The 27,560-nt window shown below is 52.2% G+C and overlaps 1 protein-coding gene across 3 annotated transcripts in view; it reads right to left on the minus strand.

The window, feature by feature from the left end:
- Positions 1-20,069: 20,069 nt before the first annotated feature.
- Positions 20,070-27,560, minus strand: part of ACTN1 (actinin alpha 1) — a 96,278-nt gene continuing 88,787 nt past the window's right edge. The window contains exons 17-22 of one of the 3 annotated variants that reach the window (XM_046008205.1): positions 26,257-26,436; positions 25,243-25,389; positions 24,186-24,266; positions 23,652-23,717; positions 22,290-22,448; positions 20,070-20,913 (exon numbers count right to left, since the gene is read on the minus strand). In XM_046008205.1, the coding sequence (XP_045864161.1) occupies positions 20,755-20,913; positions 22,290-22,448; positions 23,652-23,717; positions 24,186-24,266; positions 25,243-25,389; positions 26,257-26,436 (792 nt within the window). In that variant the 3' untranslated portion in view covers positions 20,070-20,754. The remainder of the gene's footprint in view (positions 20,914-22,289; positions 22,449-23,651; positions 23,718-24,185; positions 24,267-25,242; positions 25,390-26,256; positions 26,437-27,560) is intronic. The other 2 variants (XM_046008206.1, XM_046008207.1) reach the window with 2 other exon arrangements.

The following is a 27,560-nucleotide window of genomic DNA, read 5'->3' on the forward strand; positions in this document are numbered from 1 at the left end:
TCGACACTTCACAAACTGAGCCATCCCGGCGCCCCTGGCAGGCATTTCTTGAACGACTGAGATTTCTACCAGTGATTGACTCAGTGTCACGGGGCCAGGAGAGGATTTGCATTCTTGTCTTTCCCACTCCAAAGTCCACAGCCCGCACTTCTGCAGGTTTCCCCCAGCCGAGGCTAGCAAGCCACACTCCCCCACATGCTGTGCAGAACCCTGGCCACGCTGTCTAGGGGAGGTGGTGAAGATACCCGCAGAGCGCCCCTTCGGCCGGCCCTCCCCCTTCTCCCGCACCAGCTGACCCTGCCAGCTCAGCACGCTCTTCTGCAGGCCGGAAGCATCCTCTGCCCCTGAGGAGCCCCCACAGCGGCTTAAGGGAACAGTCCACACGGGCCTGAGGAGGGGAACTGGGTGGGAGCTAACCAGGTCCTGGCCAGGCATGGACCTCAGACAGAAGGGAAAATAACCCCTCAAGGGGTCTGATGCTCGAGGCCTGTCCCCCCTGCCCCCACAGCTGTCATGGAGAACTTGTTTGCAAAAAGGGAAGCAGCAAGCTGGATCTCCCAGGTGTGCTGGTTGACCTGATGCAACCCCAGAGTGCCCCGTGGGCGAGAAGGCAGAGGGAAGGGTGCGTGGGAAGGCAGTGATTACCGCCTTCCATTTCAGGGCAGGGTGTGGGGGCCACCTGCCCAAGGAACACAGCCTGGCTAAGAGGCAGGGATGAGACGGGGTAGCTACGGGGAAAAGGGCCAAGTATGGTCCCCGCAACCAGGACATGGCCACTGAGGGACCCGGTAACCACAGCTCCTGGCCTCTGGTGAAGGCACTTTAATGAATCCTAAAGCCAATCTTCACACCCACCCTGGGAGAACGAAGGTGCTTGGGGTCTCTGTTTCACAGATGAGGAGACTCATACTCAGAAATTTGAGAATGCGCCCATAGTCACTTGGCCAGGAAACCCTACAATCAGGATTCCCATCTGATCCCTCTGACCCCTGGGGGCTCTGCTCTTTACCACTCAGCACTTCCTTGCTGGCTCTTCCCAGCCCTGGACCGGCACCTGAAGTGTTCAGAAGAAGTCCCTGGCTGAGGCAGGGAGTGCACAAGCAGGGAGACAAGTGGACAAGCATGGGGTGGAGTGAGTAGAAAAGCGAGTCCACACGTCCCACAGGCCCCAGTTAGTGAGCAAGTGGATAGGTGGCTGAGTAAGGGGGCCAGTGGTTGGGAGAGGGGAGCAGTGCACAAGCGGATGAGTAAACCAGTGGTTGGATGGTTAATGGCTCAGCTGGAGGGAAAAGCAGTTGCGGCTCTGTCACATGGCCTCTGGGAGAGAGGAAGGAATGTGGCTTCTGAGAAACTGGGTGGCCCATTACGTGCTGGCTCACCATGAATTCCCCCCAGGTCTCCTTCCCTAGACAGCATGTCTCCAGAACAAGGGGTTCTGCCTGCCAGACACATGAACACTCGATGACCAAGTCACAGGCTGGCCTGGTCAATCATCGACGGGCCATTGAGAACTGGATTGCTTAAGAGGACCCTGGGCCAGGAGGCATCGACCTGCCCACTCCTGCTGGGAGGGAAAGCGGAGCAAGAGATCCATTGGCCCTGCCTGAGGTGGAAGTGGGGGTGGGAGGCCAAGAGGCCTCACCGCTGCCCTGTACAGGCAGGTAGGCCTGGCCAGGCCAGCACTGCTGGCCACTGGCCCCTGGCCTCTGGGGTCAGTGCCCCCACCTGTTTGCCTAAAGGGGTGGGTTTGCGCTGGCGTGGAACTGGCTTAGCAAGGGCTCACTGCTGCGGCCAAGGAGAGCCAAGGGCCCCTCTTTCTGGGGTAAGCCCCACTTGGGCTCTGGACTGGGGGGGGCAGCCTAGATGGTGCCAGGAACAGGGATAATGTGCCAGAAAGGGGGTGCGGATGAGGCTGTTGCTCTGCTGTGAGGCTGTGTATCTTAGAGCTAGAGGGAAGGGCACCCGGAGGTCTATGAATTCACCCCACAACACCGTCCATGAAGCACAAAGGTTAAGTAACTGGACCAAGTCAAGGGCTATTCTATGCACTTAAGAGTGCACAGAGGGACTCCCCACCGCCACCCCGAAGCCAACTCTCTGGGGGAGACTGAAGTAAGCAAGGGCCAGGTGGGAGCCCAAGGATCTCTGGAAAAAAAGTGCCAAATACTCCTCAGCTTTGAGACAGAGGAAGCCAAGAGGAGACCCAGAATCATGCCTGGTCAGGCACAGCCCTGCCCCGCCATGAGTTGTTATCCCTACGCCCAATGCGGTGTGTGGGAGTATGTGACAGGCGGTCCAGAGAGGTAACAGGGGTGTGAAGGGTAGGGGGAGGGCGCCCAGAAAGCTGCTCAACAGCTTGGCCCCCTCCCCTGTGCCCTAGGGCCCTGCATGAACCCCTGTCCCAAGGAAACTTTCAAGGAGAACAGAGGCCAACACTGCCCTCCCTGGCCTTCCTGGGCAGGGTCCCTTGGGCTGCTTAGTCCCCTATCCCCAAACGGGAACCTTCTGGAGACTACACTCCACCCTCGAAAATGCCACAGAAAACAGTCTGGACACGGAGCAGGGCAGCAGTGGAAAGCTCGGCCCGGACCTTCCAGTCTCAGCACAGGCCCCGAGGAGGCAGCGAGCGCCCTCTGGTGGCTCCTCTGTGGCACAGGTGCATAGAGCCGCGCACCCCAGACCGGGCTCCTGGAAGCGCCTCTTCAAGGCAGCTTCCTACAGGGTGGCTCCAGGAGCATCTTCTAAGCAACCAGCAACTGCCTCAAACCAAACCAGAAAGTGATACGACTCACACCAAAGGGTCACTATGAGGACCACGCAAGCATCTGCTGCCCTCTTAGCATACCATTCTGCAAATAATCATACCACCAACAGTAAAAGCTGTTTGAATCCTCACGATGACCGGGGCCGAGGTAGGTGTTATTTCTAGTGTCCAGATGCAATGAGGACTTGCACAAGAGCACATAGATAGTATCTGGCAGAATGTGGGTTTGAGCCCACATGTGATACCAAACTTGTACTGTTTTAGGCGTTCCACTATAACCACTCAGATCTTAACCAGAGAGGCCATTTCCTGCCAAGGAGTAACTTTTTCTCTCCTGCTCCCAAGAGAGACTGCACTTTTGGGGAAAAGGCAGAGAAATGGTCCTTCCTCCTGTTGTGGTTAAAGGGTCAATGATAAACCTTCGCTTATCTTGCTATGCTTTACAAGGGACTTTCACCTGTGTTCTCTCTGTTCCCTATTCGCACCAGCCCTGTGAAGGAGGGGTCCGTGGCCCCATATAGTGAGCAACCCCAAAGCGGTCCACTCCGTTTCCAGCCCCACACCCACACAAGCCCAGCCTGGGGCCAAACCCAATAGCTGAGATTCCTGTAAAGATCCACTCACAGAAAATATTTGCAAAACATATCTGACAAGGACTAGTATCCAGGATATAGAAATAACTCCTATTACTCTGTCCTGAAAAGACAAATAACCCCACTTTTAAAAAGGCAAAAGATTTAAACCAAAGATTTCAAAAGAAGATACGCAGATAGCCAATAAACATATAAAAGAAGATAATCATCATTATTAGTCATCATTAGGAAGCACAAAGTAAAACCATAGTAAGATACCCTTCCACACGCATCAAAATGACAAAAAATGAAAAGACTGGGGGCTCCTGGATGGCTCATTTGGTTAAGCATCTGCCTTCCTCTCAGGACATGATCCCAGGGAGCCTGCTTCTCCCTATCCCTCTGCCCTCCCCACTATTCTGCTCCCTTTCACACACACTCTCTCTCTCAAATAAATAAATAAAATATTTTTAAAAAGAAAAAATAATAATAAAAGCCTGACAAAACCAAATATTCGGGAGAATGTTGACTGGAACATTCATACATTGTCGGTAAAAGCATAACATGGTACAACCACTCTGGAAAAGGTCTAGAGGTTTCTTTTCAAACTAAACCTTCACCTCCTCTATAACCTAGCAATTCCACCTCATAGGTATTTACCCAAGAGAAATGAAGACATATGTTCAAGAAAAGACTCGTACAGGAATGTTCCTGGCAGCCTTCCTCCTAAGAACCCCAAATCCGAAACAACCTGGGAAAAGGGCCCGATCACAGATACATGCAATGCCACGGATCATCGATGTGTCAGAAACATTACGACGAGTTTAAGAAGTGTTGCCAACAAAACCTACCGTGTGGTTCTACTTACATGGGGTTCTAAAACTGGCAAAATAACCTCTGGTGGGAAAGCAAGCAGAACGCCAGGGATTGATTGGGAAGAGGCCTGGGGGAACTTGCTGGTTGCTGGTAATACATCTTGATTGGAGCCTGGTTTGGTCTGCAGATGCACCTGTGACAGTTAATACACACATTTCCTGGTATGTTTTACCTCAAAGTGGGCGGGGGGTGGTGGGGGGAGACTGTAAACAAATACCGAGTCCTAATTAACAACGTGCATGTGGAAGTATTCAGGGGAAGTGTACGGATTGGTCCCAACCTGCCTCTCCCGTCTTCTCTCTGCCCCACCAAACTGGTTTCCCCCAGGAGTCGTGGCTCAGAGGATGCTTCGCAGATGCCAGCACGCAAACAAACCATCTGCGGGGCCTGATAAACAGAACATTCCGAGTCAGAAGGCCTGGGCTGGGGTCCAAGAGTGTGTATTTCTAACGAGCTCCAGGCGCTGCGGCGGCCGGTCCTCAGGCTACACCGAGAGGAGAGGAGCGAGGACTTCAGACTATTCCCTTCGGATAAAGATAATTCATATATCGGGACCCACAAAATGGCCGCGGGACCCACAAAATGGCCGCGGGCCCCCCTCCCCACCCCGGGGCCAGGGCCCATGTCACCAGTCTAAAGCTACGTCAGGCGACACTGGAGCGGAAGTGCGTCACTGTCAGGAAACCGAACGCACCAGTCACAATCCGCCAACTCAGGGGTGGCTGGCTGACCTCACCCTGGAAAATGGGCCCGCCTGATTTTAAAGGAATCCCCGGTCTCGATGCCTGTCACACCGTGTTTCCATGAAAAACTCTTGCCCCACATCCCTCAGAAAGCCTGCTTCACGTTTGGGAGGCTCTGCACTCCCCCATCCATGGACTGTTTTCCCTCAAATAAAAGACACCAAACACATTACTAAATTGTTTACCTTGGTCATTTGACACTTCACCTCTTGGCCTTCGCTCACTTCGCCCACTGTTCCCTCACTTTCCAGTTTGCTCTGCTTTCCCCACCGACCCATGACTTGTCCTCTCTGTGCCCATCGGTTTCCTGCCTTTTCCCATCCTTCCCCTTCCAGCAGATGACAACTCATAGTGATGATGATGATGATGGGAAATGATAGCAACGACAACCATCTGAGACCTCATTAGGCACCAGGGACGGTGTTACGTGCTTTATAAGCATTATTTTGTGTTTAACCCTTTTAATCGCCGTATGAGGTTGAGCCTAATATTGTTCCCATTTTACAGATGAGGAAACTGAGGTATAGAGAGGCTAAGTATTTGCCCCAAGGTCACACAGTCTTGGCCCTCTGGATGCTTCCTTTGGTTTTAATTACTGACAGCCCTAGTGACAAGTGGCCCACCCCCCACCCCCTCTTTCAAGCTCCGCACTGTCCCCCAATGATCGGTTGGTTATAGCTGGCTCCACTCCAGCTGTGCGGGCCTTTCTAGGCCATTCTCTCTGGTTCAGATCACTCCCTCGGGTCTTCTCTCCAATCTCAGGGTGTCCAGAGTCTCAGGCAACTGATCGGGGTCCCCTGACTGGGAGAAGACCCCACCAAATCCCGCTCTGCTCCCACCCCAAACACACTCTGTGAGCACAGGACCAGACCCACTGTGTCACAGCTGCTTCCCCATGACATCTAACCACTACAGATGGGGGCGGAGCGGGGAGGGAGGTCTCCTGCGCTGGCCTGGTCCCCACAGGTCTGAGCTGGGCTCAGGTGGGAGGCCCCTTCCCCACCCCAAGTAATCCTGCAGCCCCTCAGTATCTCTACCACCCTCCCACCGAAACCCAGAGGCTGGCAGGTTGGGGACTGATGTCCTCAGATCCGAGGCACTTCCCACCCCAAGCCCTAACCCCGGTCCTGCAGTTCCCAGCCCTCCCCAGCACCCCCACCCTCCCAAAGGCCTTTGGTGGTTTCTCTCCACCCCCTAAGACCCCGTAGGGAGGATATTTTACTTTCCCAGTCAAGCTCGGGGATGCAATTTCTCCTCCTAAGAGGTTAAGCTAATTGCTCTTCCCAGAAGAAAATCCTCCGAGGTTTTCCTTGTGGTGGGATAGGAGGTTTGAAAATTATACGTTCAGGGCAACATCAGGTTACTATATTAAGTCCGGTTTCACAGCAGGGTGGCCCCTGGGGAGCACAGGCGCCATCTACTGGCCTAAAGCAGGATCGCGGCAAGGTCCTCCCGGCCGGACTTGTTTTCCCTCGTTTTAAAAGTCCCGTCACAACTGTGATGTCTAATTTATTATGTTAATTGTGTATGTTAATTGTGTGATTTCCAGGGACGGGGAGACTTAAAAGGTGCCAGACACAAGCACATCAACTTGTATATATTAAATATCCACAGCTTTCTAATTACCAATCAGACCTCGGTAAAGCAGTGTTTTTAAAAAGTCCCAGGCACGCAATTTATAAACCTTTGGCAATGAAAAGATTATGTATTTGCATTTACACACATACAAATACGCTGACATCTGACTGATGATGATCCCTACCACTTTGCATATCAAATTAGTTATGCAGCTTTTAACCTATTAGATTGTCTTAAGGTCTTTTATTTATTTATTTTGAGATTTTATTTATTTGTCAGAGAGAGAGAACACAAGCAGAAGGAGCAGCAGGCAGAGGGAGCAGCAGCTTCCCCGCTGAGCAAGAGGCCCCCATTTGAGACTTGATCCCAGGACACTTAACTGACAGAACCGCCCAGACATCCAATCTTAAGCTCATCTCCAAACAAATGGGTTTCTTAAACATTAAGGTGGGAACAGAAATGAGAGGTAATTTTCAGCCTATCAGATTATAAAAGCACATACTCTTCAATACAGCAATCCCATTCCTGATAATGAACCTTACAGACACATCCATATTCATGGGTACAAAGATAATGTTCAGGAGTTTCCCTCTGTAGCCTCATTAATATCAACAACACACCAGGAAGTGTGGGATCTAATCCCAAAACTCACTCTCTTAAATTTAAAAAAAAAAAAAAAAATCTATCGTGCATTTTCCAAAGAAAACCGCTTTTCTCGGTGTCCAAATACCCAGAGTAAACCGAGGTCAGGGTTAGGGTTTCAGAGGACACTCTGAACAGACTGGAACAACTGGAACAAGAGGAGGAGCTCCATGAATGGGTCAGTAGGTTTTGGTGTGCAGATTTAACTTTCATACAGGAGAAAACTACCAACTATTCAGCCAAGATTTCTCAAAACAACAAAAAATTTTTGGAAACAAATTTTTGCTTCATTGCCATCAGCCTTACCTTAAAAGTGTGGCAAAAGGAGGGGCGCCTGGGTAGCTCAGTGGGTTAAAGCCTCTGCCTTTCGCTCAGGTCATGATCCCAGGGTCCTGGGATCGAGCCCCGCGTCGGGCTCTCTGCTTGGCAGGAAGCCTGCTTCCTCCTCTCTCTCTCTCTCTGCCTGTCTCTCTCCCTACTTGTGATCTCTATCTGTCAAATAAATAAAATCTTAAAAAAAAAAAAAAAGTGTGGCAAAAGGAAAGTCAAGTCGTTGAGTTTTTTTGAGGCATTAAAAGAAAACGTTTGACAGGACAGAACTGAAGAGACATGGGCCTGCGTGGCACCAGCCTCAGAGAGCAGCCCCTGGGAGCGCTGCAGACCAAGGGAGCGCTTGTTTCACTGTGTCCTAAACTTCTGCGTGCCTTAGCTGCGAGAAATCAGAGGGGCCTGTCAGCCTCCCAAAAGATGGGAGACCCATGTGGGCCCATATTCACAGCCCCAGGAGGACAGAAAGTCCTGGACACAGTCTGAGTCACTGTAAACCCTGACTTCCTTTCCCTTGAAACCGAAAGGACACACATACCCCAGCCCCCAAGCACCAGCAGTGGGATGGCAGCAGCCTATGCAAGGGAAAGAGAGGGCAAGAGGATCGGAAACCACGTCTTCAGCCCAGCCAAGGGCCGGGTGCTCAGGGAGGGGTTATGACATTCTACTGTATTCCAGAGGCAGAAACATCCAGAAGCATAAAAACCACAAATGAGAAGAAAAAAAAAGAACTACAGCATGTCATCGGCGCTAAGATGTGCATTTTTTTCATGTTTTATTATCTCGGAAATCCGGATGGGTCTTACCACTGATGGCAGATGGGTTTATATGGTCGCTTTGTTTTATTTTTTAAAACAGCATAAAATAAAGATGATTTTATTTTTTAAATGAGGTAGAACTGACAAATAAAATGGTGAGATAAAGTGTACAAGATACATGTGGTAAAAGCATTCTCCCCCCGGGGCGCCTGGGTGGCTCAGTGGGTTGGAGCCTCTGCCTTCGGCTCGCGTCGTGATCCCAGGGTCCAGGGATCGAGCCCTGTGTGGGGCTCTCTGCTCAGCAGGGAGCCTGCTTTCTTCTCTCTCTCTCTGCCTACTTGTGATCTCTATCTGTCAAATAAATAAATAAAATAAAATTTAAAAAGGCATTCTCCCCCAAAAGATGCCTCTTAAAATTGGTGGCATTCAACAATATCTCCATAAACTGAGAAATAAAAATTGATGGCAGGTTAGAGTCGATGAAATCCAGTATTATTTATTGTACGCTAATTATTGTTGGCACCATGTCGGTCAGCTAGCATTCATAATTGCACAACCCCGGGAGCCGGACCTCGCAGATGAGGAATGACACCCAGGGTAAACAGCCTTCCCCAGGTCACCAAGCTAGTAAGCCGCCAAAGCAGGATTGATTCAAACCCAGGTTTGCTGGGCCCTATGCTCCCCCGTAGGTTGTCCGAATCTCTCGCCTTCTAAAGTGGGAGGGGGGACACAAGACCAAAGCCAGTTTGTCATTTCTGTCCTCAGGTTCTGGCTAATTCTCCAGGGTAAGTAGATCATTCTCATCCGCTCTATTTGAATCCTTAATTTTCAGCTCTAAGCTCAGAAGCTTCTAGAAGGCCAGGTTCATGGCTCCCAGCTCACCTGGTTCTGCAGCTGTTCAATGAACTTGGCCTCTCTGGCCTATCTCTACCTCCCGTCCTCCCAGACTCTCATTGTGGGTTCCCTGTTGCCTTCCCAGCCCACTGGGTCTTTACTGACCCAGCTTGCTCCCCGTAGGCCCTGAGGAAAGAGGTTGCAGAAGCTCCCAAAGGTGGCAGTCTGGGCAAAGACATGAACTGCAATCTCTCTTGTTAGACTGGAACTAACCAGCAGGATGGCCAAGTTGGGGCTCCCAGGTTCAAAATCAGCTGGTGGGGCCGCTGGCGGGCCTGCCTGGCTTCCAGCCTGGGGGCTTAAGGAGGGCCGGTTGGGGTAGCAGATCAAACCAGGGTCGCTGTCTCCCAGAGACTGAGGGACGCTTCTCCTTTATCCTCTTCTATGCTGCAGCCACCTGCTTCCCAAAGGCTTGACATTCCCCCACATGCCCCTTACCTCCCCCCCCGCCCCGCAATTGGGCTTTATTCTTGCTGACCGCTGGGTTCAGTTTCTCCCTGCCAGGCCTGGTGGATTTGAAATTAATGCTCGGGGACTCAGGTCTCAGCCAAAAGACTACCTCCAGGCAGCTCGTGGCTCTCCCAAGCCCATGGGTCCCTTCCTCTCTGCCCAGACACAACCTTCTTCGCCGACCTCAACTCTCCTACCCCTGTGACTTTGCTACTGTCATCAGCTCAACAAATAGCCGTACCCAGGATGAGCGGACACTGCTGAGCACTGAGATGACAGACCACTGCTGAGGGACCTGGAGCAGGAGCAGACGCACACAGCGTGTGGCAGCTGTTCCAAGGGCGGCCGTGCAGAGCCCCGGCCCCTCCTCTCTACCTCGTGGGTAGGACATCAACTTGGTGGATGGAAGTCGGCCCCGGTGGGAGCACTCACATCCCAGAAATCAGCAAACTCTGCAAGCCAGAGTTTTTCCTATTTGCTGGATATTCCTCAGGGTCTAGCTTGCCAGCGAAGCAGCAGCATCCCAGGGGCTCTGGGCCCCGGGTGGAGGGGCACCAGCTTGGTTTGAGTTTTCCCTAAAAACAGACCCTCAGTCGGGGATTTAAGAACAAGTGGTTGTTTGGAAGATGACCACAAGGAGCCACAGCGCTGGGATGCCCACCTGTGAGCCAGCTAGCTTCCATCCTCCCAGCCGGCTGCGAGTTTTCCCCGCTGCCCTGGTTCCTCAGCTTCCCGCACAGGACCTCTTCCTTGCAGGCGGGGTGTTCTGCTCTGATAGTGCTCTGTGGGCTCCCATGAAAAGCAGCCCCGCGATGAGCAGGACTTGACTCCCAAATGGCCCGTTGCAGCTCACATCTCCCACCCACTCCCCGAGATCCCAGGATTGATGCCCAACCCCCAACCCCGCGACACCTGGGGCGGCTGCTCCATAGGCCTGACAAAGCCCCCTCACGCCTGCTCCCGGCAGCTGGGGCATTTCCACTCAACAATACAACTACCTACGCTTAACTCTGGGCCCCTTGCCAGACAATGCAAATGTCCCCAGCAACCTCAAGGTGCTTAATTTCCACGGGGGTGTCCGGGGAAGGAAAGGAAAGCTTTTTTTCCTCTACCCATCTCAGGTTCATTGACTGGGGCACTGTAAATTAGACTAACAAAAGACAGATTTCAGAAGTATTTTCCACTTTATAGAGCATTTCTATAATAGCAAATGTAATATTAGAACAAAAATTTTCTTCTGAGTTTGTTTCCATAGGTATTTGGACTCAGAGTCTCAAAAAAATGAACTAATACTACGCAAATTTGAAAAAGCAAGGTTAACAAGTGATAGGTCTTCTGGAAAGACTCAGGTTATTTGTCCATTCTAATCTATCTATCTATCTATCTATCTATCTATCTATCTATCTATCTATCTCTCTGAGCGGGCTCTATGCCCAGTGTGGAGCCCAACACAGGGCTTGAACTCACGCCCCTGAGATCAAGACCTGAGACAATATCAGACACTTAACTGACTTAAGCCTCCCAGGTACCCCTGTCTATTTTAAATGCTAGACCTTCCATCAATCAGATGGATGATTATTGATTCAAGCCATATTTCTCTGTGAAAATCATAAATCTGAAATAATGATCATTATACTTTAGAGGAAAACCTCAAAACAGAAGGAATTCACGTACTGCTTTGAAAGGTAGATAATTGAGATAATTTTTAATCTTCATATACTTTTTAATATACCAAGTTATCCTTCACTTTGAAGTACCAAAGGAAGTAAATGTAAGTCAATGACAAAGGTTGGAGTTTGAATGGAAAAAAGATCAACAAGAGAAAAACAGAAGTTTATTAACACGTTCCTCCCACAGACGCCAGAAGCGCTGAGCTGGGTAACTTAGAAGGGTGGTTAGACAGCGCTTGGGTGGCTCGGTGGGTTAAGCACCTGACTTCAGCTCAGGTCATGATCCCGGGGTCCTGGGATGGAGTGCCACATCGGAGTCCCTGCTCAGAGGGGAGACTGCTTCTGCCTCTCCCTCTGCTGCTCCCCCTGCTTGTGCTCTCTTGCTCTCTTGATTTAAATAAATCTTTAAAAAAGAATTGTATTAACTTAAAAAAAAAGAGTGGTTAGAACTTGGGCTTGAACAGCATCTCGACAGAAGAACAATACATTTTTAGAGAAGCAATAAGACAAAGAAGAAAGACTTTGAGTTTCTAGGGTAGCAAATTGTGGGAAGGCAAATGGGAAAATGAATGGTAAGGAGGGGCTAGTTTTTAGCAAGCTTTGTTATGTAGGCTCCTCTGGGGCCATTGTGGGCAGAGAGAGTTCTCTCTGGTGACCAACTTCTGTCTTTCCTAGTAGAGAGGGGAGAAGGGGACCCTTTCCCAATTGCGGGTCCTGCTTTCTGACCAATAGGAAGGAGGACAGGGAGCCTTTCTTGTATCTGCTTCTCAATCACCTTCAGTTCAAAATAATCCCTGTGCCGGAGTGGCCTATTTTGGAGGGCATCATGGGAGACCCACTGTAAACCCAGAGTGGGATGTTGAATGAAAGGAACCTCTGAGTAGAAGAAAGCCAGGAAGGGAGGGGTTGCTCTCTCGGAGGCATCGTCATCGGCACACTGGGGACACTGAGCTCCCAGAATTACCAAGGAGGGGGACTGAGACTGTGTTCATGAGAACACCTATCAAAATGCTTGGCAAGCAGACGTGAATTCAATCTGCATATATGACTAGAAATTTCTTCGTGGGGTGCCTGTGTGGCTCAGTCACTTAAGCATCTTCCTTAAGCTCAGGTTATGATCTTGGGGTTCTGGGATCAAGCCGCTCATTGGGCTCCCTGCTCAGTGAGGAGTCTGCTTCTCCCTTTCCCTCTGCCTACCCTCCCCCCCCCATTCTCTCTCTCTCAAATAAATAAATAAAATCTTGGGGGAAAAAAAGAAGTTCTTTCTTGTGTCCAGACAAAATCACCCTCCTGGCAATAATGGGATTTTACTTCGGTGCTTCCCAAAGTGTGCCCCATGAACCTGCTTGGATTACTTACTGAATTCTACCCAGAACGTTCTAAGGACAGATTCCCAATTGTTTTTGCCCCTCTCCGGCCCTACTCAATCATATTCTCAAGAGAGGGAGCCCCTGACTCTGCATCTTTGACAAACTTCCCAAACAATTCTTGAACAGAGCAGAGTCTGAGAACCGCTAGCAGGTTGAATGAAACCCTGCTTCTACTTCTGGGATTAGAGGGACCTGGATTCAAATCCCAGTTCTGCCACTAACCTAAGATTTCTGTGACTTGGTTTCCTGGTTTTTATCTTTATTTTCTTACATATTTATTTATTTATTTATTTGACATGGAGAGAGAGAGAGCACAAACACAGAGGCGGAACAGAGGGAGAGGGAGAAGCAGTCTCCCCGCTGAGCAGGGAGCCCGATGCGGGGCTCCATCCCAGGACCCTGAGATCATGACCTGAGCTGAAGGCAGACGCTCAACCGATGGAGCCAGCCAGGTGCCCAGGTGCCCCGGTGTCCTGTTTTTTTTTTCTAATATTTTATTTATTTATTTGACAGAGAGAGATCACAAGTAGATAGAGAGGCAGGCAGAGAGAGAGAGAGGAGGAAGCAGGCTCCCTGCTGAGCAGAGAGCCCGATGCGGGACTCGATCCCAGGTCGGTGTCCTGGTTTTTAAAGGGATAATAATAATCTGTGTGAAGATTAAATGCATGTAAATGACTCAAAACTTGGGCCCGAGCAAAGTTAAGGCTCAGGAAACGTTAGCCATTGTTTTTCCCCTAAGTATGCACCGTTGCTTCTGCCATCCCTCTGTGGCACAGATCAAGGGCCGTCCCCATCCCAGAAACTACCCAGTCGAGACACGTTGTTGGTAGCAGAGCTAATGGAAGCGGCAGAGGATGTCCCCGTGACATCTCCACCTGCCACGTGCTGTAAGGACACACTTGGCCACTGGAGGGCAACATCGACCCAGCTCATTTTAAGACCCGCTTTCTCAAATGGCATTTTCAGGTAATAGTGTGGGTGGGGGTGGGGGGCTAGGGAGGGTGGGGGTGGGGCGCCTTATTGGGGGCTTATTGGACTCTGGGTATGTTGTTTTACCGAATGCCCACCCTCCTCCAGGCAGCGCTTAGTGGACAGATGTGTCCTAAATATAACATATAAAGAGAAGTTTTGCAGAAAGAACTCTGTTTTCCCATTGTCTTGAATTATAAAATGGGAATTTTGCTCCTCAACCTGGGGTCTCCAACAAGTGCCCAGGGGCAGTTTTCTGAGTGTCCACCATCCTGACACCAGGTTTCCCCTCTTTTCTGCAAGCCCACAGCAGGCTCCCTATCCACCTCCCACCCCGCCTCCAGCCACCAGCTTCACGTGAGGGAACACGCGGGGTGCAGCCCAAAGAGAGGAGACGGCCCCCTCCCTGCACACTTGATGTTTCCTTCTCAACCTGGCAGCAGGGATAGGTTCTCCGATCAGCAGATCCCAGTGTTCTAGGACAGTGTTTGGACTGAGCATGAGAATCCCTTGGAGTGCATCTCAAGGGTCTAGCTCTCAGGTCAAGTTGCTCTCAGGCATGTCCCTGAGAATGGGCTGTGGGTTCATTTGGCGTAGCCCCAAAGCAGTCTCTCGGTGGCTGCTTGTGCTGTAAGCTCAGTGGGCAGCTGGACTTACTCCTGTTGGGTTAACACTGTGAAACTGCAAAACCCGAGACTCGGAATAATGCCATCTGAGGAGGAGGGAGCTGGTACGCCTCCTGGTAGCCTGCCTCGTCCTCCACCAGGGTGGCCCTTGGTGGCTCTGGGAGCAAAGTCCCCAGGCACAGAGATGCAAGAACTCGAGGTGGAAGTTGAGTGGGTACGAGGAGGACAGTGACAGCAGCTGCCTCTGACTCGGATGCTGGCCACCCATCGTCCCAGCTCCAGTTCCCCTGGCCTCCAGCCACAGCCCCTAATCAGGGCCGGGAATCCATTCCTTCCCACTTCCGTGGAGCATGTCCTGTTTGTTGGCTGGCCAGCATCCGCCTCTGGAGAGCCCACTCCTTATGGGAGTTTTGTGGGGAGGCAAAGGCTTGTGTGTCGCTGGCAAGGGAGAGTCCTGTCACACCCAGTTCAAGTCCAGGTGGCCTGAGTGGGGCCGCACCCTCCACTCCCGGGGAGCACACAGGCCAGGCTGAAACCAGTGAGCAAATCCCATTGCCCTGGCTGAAGCCACCATGTTCCGTACCTCTGGGGGACGTCATTCTTTCCTCAGGTGTCTCTCTGCTAGACTCAAAGTTGCGAGGTGGGGAGTCTGGAGCCCCTGGCCATTCCACCCACTTGGAGGAAGAGCCTATTTGAGAGTAGAGTGAATCCAGAGAAACCCCGTCCTGCTGGCATTGTGGGAGCCCCCGTCTCAGGCCCCAGAGAAGCCGGGGGTGCGTGATCTCTGCACACTTCAGTTACCCAAGCCAGTAAAACTACCCTTCTGGGGTTAGCGGCTGAGGTTTGCTGTCCCTCTCTCCTCCCACCTGCCTTGGCTCCATTTGGCTGCTCCGCACAGAGCACTGGGCTGTGAGTCAGAAGACCCGGGTTCTCCTGCATCTCTGCCTCAACCTACCTCTGTGACTTCAAGCAAGGCATTGCTCTCTGGCTATAATCTTCTCCTCTGTCAAATGGCAAGGTTGGGCTCCGTGACCTCAACAGTGTTCTGACACTAACATTCCACATTCCTGTTCTTCATCCCACAGTTCGCCTGCCATGGAGGCCCATTTAAGCTTCCCTGGAAATTTCTCCCTCCTCCCTTGGCACTCCCCGTGCTCTTACCTTGTAATGGCTCCTTCCTCTCTTCCTGAAATGCTTTCACCACTGGGTCCAAATTTGGAACTAAAAAGAATTTTTGCAGTGAGTAGAGCCCGGGAGGGCTCCCAGAAAATTCTGGGAAGGACAAGAGGACAGCTCCATTAGATCTGATCCAGAGACTAAAAATGACACAAAAACCTCAATTCCTGATTTTCTCAAACAACTTAGTGTCCAGACTGTGTCCTACTTGCAGCCCTCAGCCCCTCAGCCCTGTGCCACTAACCAGCTCCCCCACTTCCTGCTAGGCCCAGCCATTCTGGCCCTTTTGGGGTGTAGCTTTCATCTCCCTCCTCTGCGGGCTAGTGTGTTTAGAGTTATGGGGTCTGGTCCAATGGCTATGGCCGCCTCCCAAGCACCAACATCGCCAACTCGGGCCTTTGAGCCTGGAGTGGCTTCTCCAGAGCCTCAAGCCTCTAACCCAGGCCACTGACATCAGGGAGGCAGCCAGGCTTCCCAGAGGCCTGGATAACAGAGCATGAATGAGTTTCCTACTGCTGCTGTAACAAACTACCACACATGTAGTGGCTTAAAAAACACAGATTTATTATCTTACACAGGCATCTAGCTCGGAGCTCCTCCAGGTTCCATTCCAGTTCCGGACCACAACAGAGCAAACATCGCAATAAAGCCAGCCAGCTGAAATGTCTGGTCCCCCACTGCACGTAAAAGTGGTGTTTGCACTATACCGTGGCCTAGTACATGTGCAATAACATTATGTCCAAAAAACCCCATGACGCACATGCTTAATTCTGAAATACTTTATTGACACAGAGACATAAAATGAGCAAATGTTGGAAAAATGGCACCAAGACTTATTCAACTCAGGGTGACCACAAAGCTTCAACCTGTAAGCAACACATTGTCTGCGAAGTGCGGTAGAACAGGGGATGCCTTATGCCTATGGTTTTGGAGTTCAGAAAGCCAAGGTGAGTAGCAGGGCTGCATTTCTTCAGGAGGCTCTAGGGGAGAATCCATTCCCCTGCTGGTTCGAACTCCTACAGGCCGTCCACATGACTCAGCTTACGGCCCAACAGCGTTCCAGCCTCTGCCTCCGTCACTTCTCCTTCTCTGACTTTGACACTCTGGCCTACTCTTTCTGAAGGCCCACCCAGACCGTCTAGCATAATCTCCCCATCTCCAGACCCTTATTTACCTCTGCGAAGTCCCATCTGCCATGTAAAAGACGTCATCACAGGCTCTAGGGACGAAGGCCAGGATACAGCCTACCGTGGAGCTCCAAGACTGGAAGAGGACTCCCCTTACTACTATTTTTCTAGGGCCAGGCCTTTTTGCCTTAAGAATATTTAAAATAGCTTAACAAAGCACAGCTAATTAAAAAAACAAAACTGTGTTAATACTTATGTCACCAATTAAATGCCTACCAGCAGCCAACTCAAACAGAAAGCCGCATTGTTGACACCATGTGGGGAGGTTTTTTGTTTTGTTTTTTAAAGATTTTGTTTTATTTATTTGACACAAAGAGAGAGAGAGAGAAAGACAGTGAGAGAGGGAACACAAACAGAGGGAGCAGTAAGCAGGGGAAGAGGGAGAAACAGGATCTCTGCTGAGCAGGGAGCCCGATGCAGGGCTCAATCCCAGAACCCTGGGACCACTACCTGAGCCGAAGGCAGATGCTTAATGACTGAGCCACATGTGGGGAGGTTATGCGCCCAGCTGGGAAGTAGCAGGGCCCACCCGAGCCCATGTGTCTCCCCTGAAAGGCACTGATGTCAAAAGAGGTTGTATTTCTTCCCTCAGTGACAGGAAGGCAGACCCGTCTAGGGCTGGGTATAGGGGGAGGCAACCCAGAAGCAGTCCCCACCCTTCAACACCATCCTTGCCGAGCAGCCCTACACTTTGGCACAGGCCAAAGAATCCACAAAGCCTCTGAGCTCCTTACAACCTAAGGAAACCTTATTTGTTCTCAGTTCTGGTAACTTGCTCACTTTATGGACTGTACCCTTCGGGCATTGGTCTTGTATCCAGGGGACTGTTCTGAGTTGGCCCAGTGACAGGACAGCAGATTCCTGAGACAGGCCTGGAATTTGGAATGTTCGCAGGATTTTATGGAAGGCTTGACAGGCCAGAGAAAGAGCAGCTGTATTTCCAGACTGGCCTTTATCAGGCTGTCAACAAAATCCCTCCGAAGGTATGCGGCAGAGGCAGATTAAAACACAGAAGAAATTCATGCCCTACCTCGGCAAGAAAGATGCAGTGTGTTCATCCCACCGACGCAGGAACAATCAACCTTCGTCGGGGTAGAAAATTCCATGCACCCAATCATTCAGAGTAAGCTGGAATGGTTTATGACGAAAAGTGGCCAACAGTGAGACACAAAAGACCATCAAGGCAGTAAGGCGACAGGCTGCAGAAGTGCAGGAGGAGGGGCCTGGGCTCGGGGACCCTGGTGACCCAGCAAACAACATCCCACTGTAGAATCAATGCCATGAGTTCCCCAGGGCCTTGGGGGAAACCCGGAAGTGGGCGAACGCCTCAACTTGTGTCCTGCTTCAGACTCTCCACGTGACGCATGTCACAATCCTCAACCTATAACCCGAAAACCCAGCAACAAACGGCAGGGGAACTTGAGATCTCCTAGGTAGAAAGAAATACGAGGATGAAATAGATCCAACTGTCAGCATTAAGATTCAGAGGTTTTATACTCATGACAACCTGTGGATTAATTTAAGGAGCTTGAAGTCGTAAGAGAATCTGGCATATATTCGCTTTGGGGTTTTTACCTGGAATGTGAAATTGAGATTAGATGTGATTCTCATTTTAGAGGTGGAAGGGAACTGTCAGTAAACAGCTTTGAGCCTCCCCAGAGGACTCGATTTCCATTTATAGTATTTCAGTTGCTTTGTGCTGAGCAAGAATTTGCGGCCTCAATTTAAATTTGCCTCAGTGGGGAGTCCGAGGTACCGGGAATAATTATTAAAATCTGTAAATATGTTTTAAATATTTACAGGAACTTTATTGTTAAACGGGGTTGTTTGGGGAGTGGTTAACTGTTACATGTATGAATGATTAGGACAAGCAAGAGTGTTTTTATTCTTACAGAAAAAAATGACTGGGCGCCTGGGTGGCTCAGTGGGTTAAGCCGCTGCCTTCAGCTCAGGTCATGATCTCGGGGTCCTGGGATCGAGTCCTGCATCGGGCTCTCTGCTCAGCAGGGAGCCTGCTTCCCTCTCTCTCTCTCTCTGCCTGCCTCTCTACTTGTGATCTCTGTCAAATAAATAAATTAAAAAAATCTTTAAAAAAAAATGCATTATCCATATATGACGTGTGTGATGACCTCAACAGCTTCAGAAACAGATTTCAGAATGTTTACCTCTTTAACAGACTGGAAATTTTAAGTAACTGCAGCCATCTGCACACACAAGCACACTTGAATACTGAGAATATCGAGTAAGGGCATTTCTTTAAAGGACGTGGACTAACTCAGTAAAAGCGTACTTTCGTCCAAATGACACTTACACAATTCTTTTCTAACCTGAGCGGTGAAAAGGCCGATTGATCGTACCTCTAGAAACTGTGGTATGGTCAAGTGCTTGTACCTTGGGTTTAGGAAACCTTCTGGCTGGAACAATCTCCCCCTCCTCTACTCCTCTACCACTGTGCCCTCAGTCAGACTTGCAAGTAAATAGCTAAGACAGGAAATCTTGTGTATTAGCCTCTTTAAAAGGACTTTGAGCCTCTGAGGCCAGGCTCTGGCCTTGTTTTGTTTTTCCCCCATGGGGCTGCACCCACGGCAGACCGACAGCGAGCATTTACTGGACTTTTAACCAGCTAGTGGTTAATCCTACAGGAATGTCCCCAAAGCAAATGCCAACCTCTATCCCATGCCCTTCCTTCTAAACCCCTTGTCTCTTTCCCTGGGTAGTGAGTATTCTACCCTGGGGAGCTTATTAAAATGCAGATTCTTAAAGTCTGGGGTGAGGCCTGAGACTGCATTTCCAGTAAGCTCCCAGATGAGCTGGAAGGCTGCTGTTTGCAGCACATTTTTTTTTTTTAAGATTTTATTTATTTGAGAGAGAGAATGAGCACAAGTTGGGGAGGGGCAGAGGGGGGCACAAAAGCAGACTCCCTGCTGAGCAAGGGAGCCAGAGATGGGGCTTGATCCCAGAACCCCAGAATCATGACCCGAGCCAAAGGCAGACACTTAACCGACTGAGCCACCCAAGCGCCCCAACTGGGTAACATTTTGAATAGCGAAAAACATGAGGACTCTTTAAAGACAGTTCAGTGTGTTTCCTTGTAGCAAAAATAAACAGAAGGGAGGGGCACACAGGTGTCACAGAGCTGTCTGATGCCACAGAAAACAAAGGTAGGACTTACCATTACAGAGTCCCTTCCTTATACATCCATGACCTTATCTTCAACTCATTTAAGAGACTTCTGAGGAAACCACCTTTTTTTTTTTTTTTAATTAAATACACATAGCGAAATATAGGAGGATGGAATGTGCCAGGGTCAAAAACCTATTAAGGTTGGGTACAGGTGGACCCCATCATCCTTGACCCCACACACCCTTCTGGAAAACAGTAAGCAAGGAGCTGGCCAAGAGAGGTCATGGTAAGTGCTGTTGCTTTAATACGGTGTGTGATAAGTAGTCTCAAAACCGTCCACACTCTCCAATCTTGTTCATTTTTAATCAGCAATATTAAAACTAAAGGAAAAAAGTGCGTTAACCACACCTCTGGGCTTAAAAACGAGAAGACAAGACACAGAAATTCTCTTCCTTAAAAAACAGCCATTTCAAAAGATTTTCTTTAATATCATAAAATATTTTCATGGACAAGTGAGCTAGCAAACACACATGCACCAATGTGCCTTTTGACAAGATACCCCCTACCCCCACCCCTCCACTCCCACAGCAAGGTGGACATGAGATTGGAGAAATGAATACAGCAGATACAGAGAAAAAAAAAATTGATAAAAAGTATAGAATAGAACGTTGTGCTTGGTTATTGTCCTATGTCACAATAAAACAAAACATTTCGGTGCAAACAGTTAATTTTTCCTCTTTTCCATTTAAGTCTGGTGGAGAAAAAAATACTTTTTCTATAATAAAATATGTGGTTTTTTGGTTTTTTGTTTTTTTACTTTTTTTAACGTAACTTTTTTTTTCTTTTTTGCAGAAAATAATTTTGTAAACTGTCACTTTGCGGGCAGGGAGGCTCGATGCCACGTGGGTCCCGGCTTGCCTGGTTCGAGGCAGAGCGCGGAGACCACACCCGGGCGGGAGAGGGGACAGCGGGGGTGCAGGGCAGGGGCGCACAGCGGGCAGGGCAAGAGCGCTGGCCTGGGCGGGCGGGTTAGAGGTCGCTCTCGCCGTACAGCGCCGTGGAGAAGGACATGTAGTCCAAAGCACCTGGCACAGCGTCGGGGCCGGTATAGGGGGCCATCCGCGCGATGCAGTACTCGGCCTGGTCCGGCGGCAGCTCTCGGCGCAGCTCGTCCACCGTGATGTAGTTCTGCGGAAAGAGCCGGCAGGGGGACCCGGCCGTCACTATGGGCGACAGCACCCCGCCCTGTCCCCTACTCCTGCTTTTGGATACAGAGACATGCGCACACGCACAGATCCACACGTGTATCCCGTATACATATATATACGTGTGTGTTTATAATGCATACACGTGCAGACATTCACACCTGTGCATATACAAAATACATATTCATTTTCAATCTCCTGTTTGCCATCTCTGTACCTACTCTGGCCTGTATCCAAGCTAATTCAAATGCTAACTGCACCTGTAATTTCATGTATCACTCGGGTCTGCAGCGATCACAGGCTGGAGCCACCAGCAGGGACTCTGATAACACAGGGGAGGCACACCCACTCAAGCAAGCACTCTGAAGGTCATGTAATTTCCACAAATACAGTGAGCATCCGAGCGTGACGTCGCTGTGGGGGACAGCTACCTCCACCAGGTTTGCACCATGCGGGCCTGCCCGCACCTCCCCTGCTTCCCAGCCCACGTCTCTGCGTGCCCATGACAGGTCTACTGGGAAATTGCTTCTCTGGGGAGTTTCAGCCTCCAGAACAGCTCACTCGGAGGCTTGGACCCACAAGGTGGGCCCCCAGAGCCATGCCCTACCTCTGCCAAAGCCCCCTAGGAACCAGCTAGGATTCCAGCTAGGATTCCAACTCCAGGTGCCAGGACTCTAAGAGGGTGTCCTTAAACTTTAGGAACTGACCTTTAGGAACTTCTACTGGCTCAATCTTTCTCCCTTATAGACCGAGACATTTCAGAAATGATGCTCCCCACTGGCTTTGGCTTTTTATAACTCCATCTTTTCAGTCTGAAGGAAGGATGGCAGAAGGACTATCCTATGAATTTTACAGAAAGGAAATCTGACCTCTAGACATCCCCGCTTTGCCAGTTCCTGCTGGCACTCGCACTGTTCCACTGCCAGGCAGGGCACTGCAGGGAACTTGGGAAATTTGGAAACCCAAACTGACTGCTGCTCAGGGTAGACCAATCAGACACACGCTTCCCTCCCGCTCCCTGCTAGCAGTCCGCACCTGTGTGCAGCGCAATAGCACGGTGAAGTCTGAGTTCTCAGACGGCCCTTCCATCACCCGGTCACGTCCTCACCCCACTCTACCCACCTCCGCCACTCATCCCTCCCGCCAGAGTGCAAAGGGGTCCCGCTCCCCGGAAGGAGACCCCCTTAAGACTCATGCTGTGCCCGAACACCTTAGCTGATCCCAAAACATTAAAGAAATGGGCGGAGGGGGACAGCAGAGGGAGCCCCAGCGGGAAGAAGGAGCGGCAGGGTGCGAGTGACCCACTGCCCGCCAGATCAGAGTGCACCCTGCACATCAGCCACGCCACAGGAGACCCACCTTGTCCCCAGCCAGGATCTTGAAGGAGGCCATGACCTGGTCTGCCGTGTCTGTGTCGGCCGTCTCCCGAGACATAAAGTCAATGAAGGCCTGGAATGTCACTACCCCCAGGCGGTTGGGATCCACGATGCTCATGATACGGGCAAATTCTGCCTCTCCCTGGAGAGAAGAACCAGCCCCAGCCCTGTCAGCCTCTCAGCCACAGGCTGCCGGGAATGTCTCATACGGCCCTACGGCCCTGGGGGCTCGGAGCAGCCTGAGGCTACTAGAGAGGGCAACACAGCGGCCCCTGGGGCTGTCCTAAGGGCATCACAGGGACATCAGACCCAAGAGCGAAGACTCCGTTCGGGCTTCCCACACCCCACAGGCTCCCGTCGGAGCACAGGATGACAATGCTGACGTGCCAGTCGTGACATGTGCCGCGAGCCGCACTCTTCTGACGGCTGGATGCCTTTCACCTCTTTTCTCACACACACACACCCCCCCCCGCCCCCCGTATGGCGCAGGTCCTTATTACTTCCATCAGGTTTCCAGATGAGCAACCGGAGGCCCAGACAGGCTTGGTGACTTGCTCGGAGTCACACAGCCAGCAGGTAGCAGAGCTGGGATTTGAACTTGGATGGTCTGGCTCCACAACCTGCGGTCCCCCCACCACACTGTACTTCCTATGTGTCAGACCAGGAGCCACACTCACAAAGTTCCTTCGGGGAACCCTGGCCGCAGTCCCGTAGGGGGTCCCCTCACCTCATCCCTCTCCCCAAGCTGGTGATGGCGGAGCTGGGATTTACTCCTGGGTTCCCTGCGTCCCGAGCATGTGCCCTGGCCCAGCCTGGGGCAGCCCACAAGCTCTGCCCTTTGCACTGAGGCCCAGCAGCTGCCTGGCGGCCCAGCTCAGGCCCCCCTGTGTGAGGTTACACCATGGTTAGGAGGCCGTGAAGGCCAAGGGGTGGCAGGCATGGCTGCAGCCACCCCCACGGCAGTTGCAGAAATCTCTGTGCTTCCTGAAAGATGAAGTTGAGCCAAACCCTACCCGGAAGTCCAAACCTCCAGTCCTTCCTGCTAGCCGTGGGGCCAGCCCCACCAGCCACCATGGGAGAGGAAAAGCCCACCTCCACAGGAAGTACCAAAAAAAAAATACACCAGCACAGAGACCGAGGCGAGAGGGCCAGACCTCTGGGACACACGCAGGCCACCAGGCTGGGCCCAGCCTGCAGGGCGCCATCTGCCCCACGGACCAGAATCTTGAGGCCCCTACAGGGAGGGCAGGCCCTAGCCTGAGGGCTTCCAGCCTTCCCGCCAGGCCTTGGCTTCCCTGGCTAGACGGCAGGCCCTCATCAGAACAGAGGGTGGGGTTTACATTACCATGTTGTAACCCATGGAGATAAGGCAGGCGCGGAAATCATCCGTGTCCATCATGCCTGTCTTCTTCTGTGGGGCCAGTGGCACCAAGACACAGGAGGGTCAGAGGCAGGAGGAGGAAGGGCCGGCCCGGGGCCAGGAAGACAGGGCACAGATGGCCAGAGGGGAGGTTGACATGAATGATTGGGGGCGTTAGGAAGGGAAAAGGAACACAGGAGGAGATACATCCATGGGGAGGAGAGAGAACAGGGAGAGGCAAAATTCCGTCCACAGGATGGAGAGTGACGAGGAGAGAGGAAGATGGGCCCCGGGCAGGTTCCCACAAAGATGACCGAGGGCAGAGGTCAGAGGTCGGAGCAATTGGAAGAGGAGCCCGACATGGGCCAGGCAGGGACAGCAGGAGAGGACGAGCCCCCGAGGCCCACAGGAAAGGGGAGACAGGGAGATCCAGACGGAGAGAGAAAAGAAAAAGGAGAAACGCGTTATTTCTCGCCCCGGATGCCACCCCTGAGTGTGCTCCATGCAGGAGGCGAGTACCTGGGGGTCGTTGCCAATATCATAACCCAAGCTGATGAGGCAGGCTTTGAACTCCTCGGGACCCAGCGTGCCGGAGTGATCCTGGGGCCGCCGTGCGCCAGGCAGCGAGCCATGCGGTGCCAGGGAGGTGGAGGCCGTGAGGGGAGGGGGTGGGCCATGCCCCGGGGGGAGAGTGGCGCGTGTGGGGAGACACGGGGACAAAGGCATGCGGAGGGAGAGGGTGGAGGGTGGAAGGGGCAGGGGAGGAGGGGAAATAAAAAGTGCACACAGTTAGACACACGGACGCGGCCCAGAGGGTGCCCTCTCCCTGGCACACGCAGCCCGGCTCCGGGAAGCAGGCCAGAGGGGACCATGGTGAGCCAGGAGGGTGAGAAGCTCCCCCAGAAGGGCCCAGCCCACCCCAGCCCCAAGGCCCTGATGCCGCTTTCCTAGAGGGCTTCACCCACCCAGGAGGCTGGAGGACAGGGAAGCAGGCAGGGGTGGTGGGCAGCACCGAACCCCAAGCTCCCAGCCATCTGGCTACCCAGAAGCCCCAGGGTACTGGGAGGGACGGCCCATGTACCGCTCAGCCTGTCCCAGAGCTGGGATGAGAACCCAGGACGACAATGCTGACGCCCCCAGAGTCCCCCAAAGGCTGCTGGGGGAGTGGAATAGGGGAGGGGGCCTCTGCTCCTCTGTCCTGAGACAGAGGCAAGCTACAGTCCCCACAGACAGGGGGACAGCAGGCTGGCCCCTGAGGCTAGGGTAGACTCGCTCACCAGGACTGACTCCTCGTGGCAGGAGAACAAGTGTGGGGGGCCAGTGATCCTCTCTCCACTCACTGTATGAGCTCTTGCTCCAGAAACGCAAGGAAATTCACAGCACACCAGGACAGGCTTTCTGAGACCAGCTGTGCGGTCCAGAGTCAAGGCAAGCTGACTTCCTGCTTCCCTCCTCCTCTTCCTCCCTTGCCCAGGAACTGGCCCAGCATGGCTGCCCACCTCCTGGGCACACTGCCTTCCAGGGCCCTGGGGCAGGGGCTGGGGACTGCTCTAAGTGCTGGCAGTGGGGCTCTCACCCGGTCAAAGTGGTTGAAGGAGGCCCGGAACTCATTCATCTGCTCCTGGCTGATGCCCTTGGCATCTCGGGTGAGGATCTGATTCTCCACCTCGTTGATGGTCCTGGCGATGGTGGTGAGGAGCTGCTCCCAGCCCACACGGATGTGCTGGGGGGATGAGGAGCCTGTCAGCGAAGGGGCCCCAGGCCTGGGCCTTGACTGCTCCCAGCAACTCCTCCCACAACTGTGGAAATGGCCCAAGGCCCCAAATCCAGACTTCCAACCAGATTTATAGTATCACTGGGACAGAGGACCCAGATGATGAAAGGAGAAGCACAGGAGGGCGGTGGCCTCCACCTGAGGCAGCAGAGACCCGGACTGGTGGCCAGAGTCAGGTCAGGAGGGAGGGCCCTGCATATCCCATTCCAGAGCCACACGCACTCTCCTTCATGGTCCAAACCATTCACCGCTTGGAAAGCGGGTGTCTAAGCCAGTGTCTGGAGACCACCTGCAGCCGAATCACAGGGGCTTGTTCAAAACACAGATTCCTGGGACGCCTGGGTGGCTCAGTCAGTTAAGCCGCTGCCTTCGGCTCAGGTCAGGATCCCAGGATCCTGGGATTGAATCCCGTGTGGGGCTCCTTGCTTAGCAGGGAGCCTGCTTCTCTCTCTGCCTTTGCCTGCTTGTGCTTTCTCTCTCTCTGACAAATAAATAAATAAAATCTTTAAAAAAAACAAACAAACAGACTCCTCAGCCCCTGCCCAGACCTAGCGCATCAAATCCTGGAGCTGGAGGTTCGAAGTCTGTGTTCTCGACAAGCTCCCTGGGAAATTCAGAAGGCCCGGAAGACCCAGAGCTCCAGAGGGGAGCAGTGGCGAGTATGCCCTCACTCCCAAGTGAGAGCGTGTCCTCCTACTGTGAGCACTTTCCTTGGAAGACAGATAACTGCTCCCCCCCTGCCCCAGCCTGGGAGTGTGGGAAGCAGAAGGGGATCCAGGGCTCCTTCCCCGGAGAAGCGAAACCAGTGCCGCCCACCTCCATGGTGTAGTTGGTGTGCTTGTTGTCGAAGATAAGCGCCTCCTGGATGAGCTGGTGGTCGCCCTCTAGCTGGTCAATCTTGGGCTTGTAGTTGACAATGCTCTTCTCATACTGTCGCAGGTGGCTGAGCTGGTCCTCCAGGGTCCCGTGCATCTCAATGGAGATCCGCCCGATCTCCTGCTCACCAGGGAGGAAGCCCTTGTCAGACCGCCCCACTCTGTCCCTGGGATAGGGGCTGGGGCACCCAGGTCATTGGTTAGCCCCTCACATGATTCTCCTTGGTACCTCCCCTCGCCCGCTGCCCCAGTATCAGGGAAGCCATCAGTGGTAATCAGTCCACCAAGAACAAGACCCAGTCAGCAGGGACACACTTTGGTACGGAAACAGCATCATAAAGGGGTATGAGAAGCACTGTCATCACTAGACGACATACCTCCCGTCTCTCAGGTGCCTCTCAGGTTCAGAAGGGGGCGGCCAGGTCAGTTCCTAACCTAAATGCTTGCTCCTCTGCTTGCCATTCAAACTCCCAGCCCAAGCTGTGTTTCCAATGATCACCCACCTCAGGGGCTCTCTCTGCCCCCAGAGCCAGCTTCCCCATAGCCTCAGAGCCCTTGACGTGTCTCCTCGGTGGCCACACACCTGCTGTTCTGCTCCCAGGCTGCCTTCCTCCACCTGCCTCAATCCCACCTGCCCCATGGGCCAGGCCTCAGCCCCCTTTCTGTCTGTACTTCATCTATGGAAACAAAACTTGTTTGTAAAAGCCTTTTCTGTGCACTCAATTCGACCCAGCAAGTATTTCCTGAGCAGCTACTATGCACAATGCATGGTTAAGCAGGTGGGGATGGGGTGCAGGAGAGACAACCATGAGCTTGACATGGTCTCTGCCCTGAAGGAGCTCACGGGAACACCATGCTCTAACCCAAGCAGGGGCCCTTCCCTCATCTACACACAGCACCCCAGGATCTGGCCCAATAATTCAGCAAAAAACCTCCACACTTGCCCAAGGCCCAGTTCTCTCTCTGTAAAGATCCTTCTCTTTGACAAAGCTCTCTGCTCAGGAGGGACACCTGGTCAGCCAAATAAGTCAACGATATATCAGCGATTCATCAACGATAAATCTGTGGCACTTTCTCGTGTGGCTCTTTAGTGGCAGCCCTGGGTGGGTCTTTGCACCTAAACCAGCGATTGGGATCAACCCATTGGCCTTCCCTGACAGGCTCCATACCCCCTGTAGGGCCACAGACCCATCGTGGGCTTGGGACCGGCATTCCTCCCAGGATCCTGCCTAGGAGGAGAGAGGG

The sequence above is a fragment of the Meles meles genome, chromosome 6 (genome assembly GCF_922984935.1).
Source record: "Meles meles chromosome 6, mMelMel3.1 paternal haplotype, whole genome shotgun sequence".
NCBI lineage: Eukaryota > Metazoa > Chordata > Mammalia > Carnivora > Mustelidae > Meles > Meles meles.